This window comes from Arachis stenosperma, chromosome 1, assembly GCF_014773155.1.
Source record: "Arachis stenosperma cultivar V10309 chromosome 1, arast.V10309.gnm1.PFL2, whole genome shotgun sequence".
NCBI lineage: Eukaryota > Viridiplantae > Streptophyta > Magnoliopsida > Fabales > Fabaceae > Arachis > Arachis stenosperma.
Window position 1 is genome coordinate 49,725,405 of NC_080377.1, and position 4,904 is coordinate 49,730,308.

Consider the following 4,904-nt stretch of genomic DNA (forward strand, 5'->3'; position numbering starts at 1 on the left):
GGCTATGGTCACGGTTTTTTAAAAAGGGGTGACCTAAAAGGGTCTATGGTCACGGTTTTGGGGGGTGACCTAAAGGGGTCTATAGTCACAGTTTTGAGGGTGGCCTAAAAGGGTCTATGGTCACGATTTTGGTGGGTGGCCTAAAAGTGTCTATGGTCACGGTTTTTTGGGGTGGCCTAAAAGAGTCTATGGTCACGGTTTTTCAAAAAGGGTGACCTAAAAGGGTCTATGGTCACGATTTTGGGGGGTGACCTAAAGCGGTCTATGGTCACGGTTTTAAGGGTGGCCTAAAAGAGTCTATGGTCACAGTTTTGGAGGGTGGCCTAAAGGTGTCTATGGTCACGGTTATTTACAGTGACCAAAAAGGGTCTATGGTCACGGTTTTTCGGAAGGGTGGCCTAAAAGAGTCTATGGTCACGGTTTTGGGAGTAGCCTAAAGGTGTCTATGGTCACGGTTTTTTACAGTGACCAAAAAGGATCTATGGTCACAGTTTTTCGGAAGGGTGGCCTAAAAAGGTTTATGGTCACGGTTTTGGGAGTGATCTAAAGGAGTCTATAGTCATAGTTTTAATTATTTGAGTTTTAATTAATTAAAATTTTTAAGTATTTTTTATTATTTTAAATTTTTTTCTTTTTAAAATTAAAAAGTTTTAATAATTAAAAACTAATAATAATTTTATATAATTTACTTTAAATATTAAAATTTTATATCTAATTTTATAAATATAAAATTAGGTTGAATACTATTAATAATTTTAAATTAAAAAATAATTTAAAACTTTTTAAAATGATTGTAGAATATTAAAATAAAAGATTCATCATATCGTAATTAATTTAAATTATTTGAGTGGTTAATTTTATTTGTTTATTTAAATGCGTATGATAAATTAATTCTTGGTATGTTAGATAAAATAAATTTGTAAAAAATAAAAATATAAGGCTCATTATATATAATATATCAATTTTATTATCTTAATTTAAAAAAATTAAAATAAACTCATTTTCTTAAGCTATGCTATAGTGGGAAACTGAAGGAAATAGAACCGCGTGAACTTAAGGAAATTGAAACAACCCCCCCTTCTTTCTTTCCCCAATTCATAACCCTAGCCCCCATTGTCGCCGCCGTCCGAAGCTTGTTGGCGCCGCCGCCGTCCCAAGCTCTAAGGACATCGTCTTTATCTTCCTTGGCTTCTCCGTTCGTCGAAGGTTAGTGGCGTGGCGTCCGCTCTTGGGGTACTGCGCTCGTTAAGATCTCTCCTTACACCTTCTCCGTCGTCGCCATCGGCGTCTCCATCGGTGTCTCAGTTCTCATTGCTGCTTGGTACGCCGTTTCCCTTTTCCGTTTTAGATTTTGTTAATTTATTTTCCTGATAATCTTCTTTTTGGATTGCGAAGAGGGATTTACGTGCTGCAATCAAGGCTCCCCGAATCACTTCCACGAATCTCATTAGGTACGAGCCATATATGAAATAAAATTGTTGCTATTAGCCTTCTGTTGTGCTGATTTCACATGGTTCTTGGCACCTTGAGCTACTGATTTCATGAATCTCGGTGCATTTCAGTTCATTAATTCGTAATGGATTTGAAACTTAATTATAAAACTCGAATAATAATGTTAAGACATACTTGGCAAAATTTGAAGATATAGGTAAAGGAATTGCGTTTCATGAGTAAATATTCTCTTGATAAGCAAGCTTTTGAGAGTTCCCATTTTGCCACTCCATACTTGTGTTTTGCCAAAGCAGCAGGGTGGCTTTTAGACTTGTCAAATTCAGTAGCAAGTTCTTCACCAAGCCTTCTACCAATGTGAAATGACCGAAATTCCTCTGCAAACTCTTTGGCTGTCACAATTATAATTTCAGCTCTTTTAAAGTTTAATATTATATTGTTTATTATTATTACTAATTGATCTCTGATAATAACTAATATTGATTTAATTTTTTATGATTGTATAATTATTTGCAGTGTTAGAGGAACTATCGAAAGGTATAAGAAAGCAAGTGCTGCTTCCTCAAACACAGAATCTGTATCTGAAGCTAATACACAGGTAAATTATATTATTAATTATAGTATAATGATGTTATATATGTATGGGACTATAGAAAATTAAGTTTTAGTTAATTAATATTAGCTAAATTTTCTTTTAAGTTCATAATTTAGGATTTAGATTTAAAGATTTGTAATTTAAAGTCTAAAATTTAAGATAAATAATATAATTAAAAAAAAAACTGAAAAAAATTTGAACACATGATATAAAAATAAATGCACATTATTATTAATTAGTTTTGAAATATAGAAGTCCATCCTTTTTAATGGGGCTCAAGGCCTAGGTAGGTTATCTTTTTTTTAATCACTATTCCTTTCAGTTAGTGATTTATATTTTATATTTCTAGGTCTTTATTTTGTCATATATATTTAACATTGTTTATGAATATCATTAGTTTTATCAGCAAGAATCATCCAAATTAAGAAGACAGATTCGTGATATTCAAAATCTAAATAGGTTGAGTTTTATTTCTTTGTTCTTTTAAGAAAACTAACTATTTCAATTCTATATTAATGTATATGCATCCATGTTATTAATTAATAATTAATGATGTTTAATTTGTTTTGATTTGCAGGCACATCCTTGGTGAAGCTCTTAGCTCTCTGAGCCTCAAGGAACTAATTTGTTTTAATGTGTTCAATGTCTCAATCCTAGTTCAATTTATCTTATACCAATTTTTTTCTTTAACTATCTATGATTCTGAGTACCTTTTAACAGTCATATTCAAAATTTTTCAGGTCTTATTTTTCTATCCTCCATAAAAAAGTGGCCGCTTAAATGCCTGGATCTTCTCTCTTTTTGCTTCCCTGGAATATTGGAGGTTAGATGTATGGTTAATGAACTTTTATTTTTCCCATATTCAAATCAATAGCTAATGATATTCTTACTTGTATTTAAACTCTTGTCAATAGTAGTTTACATATGTATTTGTACAGTGAGCAGGAATAAATTCTTCTACTTGTTTCTCTTACAATTTAAATTTATGTTCATATGATCATTTAGTTAAGTTTCAATGTTTTTGGTTTCAATTATGGTCCATTGAGTGAACCCCTTCCATGAGTGAGTTGAATGAAAAAAAAATACTTGTAAATTGACTTTAATATAAAAATACTAATTTTTGTGTTTGATTCTTAAGACTAAATGATACATTTCTAGCATAAAGCCAATATCATAGTTCCAACTTGTTAAGCTGCAGTTTTGTTATAGACTTATGGCACTGAGCACGTATTGAATAGAAGGGTAAGAAACTAATTACGAACTAAGATGCATAACCTACCATTGTTTCTCTTCAGAAGGTATAGAAAATTAGATAAAGCAATAATAATACATGAAGGTGAAGGGGTAGCAATCAGCATTGAATTAGTACTCAGTAATATATAGCAATCAGTATTATTATTATTTTAAAATTTACTTTGTCTATTGATTTCACACTCAATCTGGTTTTTCTGTTTCGCTGGTGTTGATTACTTGATTTGTTTGATGGGTTGGAAGCTAATAATAGTATTTCGGTATTACCTTGTTTTTTAAGCTTTTATTTTGGTTGTGGTTGTTTCTTTGTGCTGGATTTTTTTCAGTTTTAAGCGACTTCAACAGGGGAGTTGAAGTTCCACTCAAAGATAGATTAAAAACATATAAACATTACCAAATGGCTCAAAACCACATGCAAATGCTCCTTGTTATTTAGTGGTTGAAATTTTCATACTGATTGACTTACTTAACTTGTGCTCCATATTCATTACTCAACTGCACTGCATGCATCATCAAAAATATTTTTGTTCTGTTCTAACTTCTTTATTTCTTTTGCTAGCAGGAGGATATGATGTGAAGAAAATATGTTCAATACAAATATAAGATGGGATGGGTCTTATAATGATTTTGGTTATCTAAATGTATTATTTTGATGTCTTCTTTACATTTTGATAAGAGATTTTATTCGATAATACATGTAATGGATAAATTACACTCTATTTTGATTAGTGTTGTAATGGATATCTACTTTTTAATGAAACTTTTATGATTTACATTTATTGAATTTCTCATTCTTAGATTTATTTTGTGATTATCATCATTTTGGAATGTGATTATGCTTTAAAAAAAATTTATAAAATAAAACAGGTTACCATAGATAAGTTATGGCCACCGTTTTAAGGAGGGGTGACCATAGATAAGCTATGGCCACGGTGAAAACAGTGACTATAGATAAGGTTATGGTCACTATTTTAATGCGGGGTGACCATAGGCGCTATGGTCACGGTAAAAAACCGTGACCATAGATAAGGCTATGGTCACGGTTTTCATGTGGGGTGACCATAGAGGCTATGGTCACGGCCAAAACTGTGACCATAAATAAGGCTATCGTCACGGTTTTGGGAAGGGGTGACCATAGAGGCTATGGTCACTCTACCTAAAACCGTGACCATAGCCTTATCTATGGTCACGGTTTTGGCCGTGACCATAGCCTGGGAAGGGGTGACCATAGAGGCTATGGTCACGGTTTTTGGTTGAGTGACCATAGAGGCTATGGTCACGGCCAAAACCGTGACCATAGATATGGCTATGGTCACGGTTTTGGGAAGGGGTGACCATAGAAGCTATGGTCACGGTCAAAACCGTGACCATAGATATGGCTATGGTCACGGTTTTGGGTGGAGTGACCATAGAGGCTATGGTCACGGCCAAAACCGTGACCATAGCCTTATCTATGGTCACGGTTTTAGGAAGGGGTGACCATAGAGGCTATGGTCACGGCCAAAACCGTGACCATAGATGGGCTATGGTCACGGTTTTATCGCGTGACCATAGATTAACCTATGGTCACGGTAAAAAAAACGTGGCCTAAAGTGCCAGAATTTGAACA

General features: G+C 33.6%; 1 protein-coding gene across 1 annotated transcript; it reads left to right on the forward strand.

Annotated features, from left to right (window-relative positions):
* Positions 1-481: 481 nt before the first annotated feature.
* LOC130979507 (uncharacterized) lies at positions 482-4,068 on the forward strand. Its single transcript, XM_057902967.1, has 9 exons — positions 482-516; positions 1,022-1,206; positions 1,251-1,321; positions 1,396-1,451; positions 1,966-2,047; positions 2,442-2,503; positions 2,622-2,659; positions 2,783-2,867; positions 3,858-4,068. The coding sequence occupies exons 1-8, from the start codon at positions 482-484 to the stop codon at positions 2,806-2,808; spliced, it is 555 nt and encodes a 184-aa protein (XP_057758950.1). The 3' UTR covers positions 2,809-2,867; positions 3,858-4,068.
* Positions 4,069-4,904: the final 836 nt, after the last annotated feature.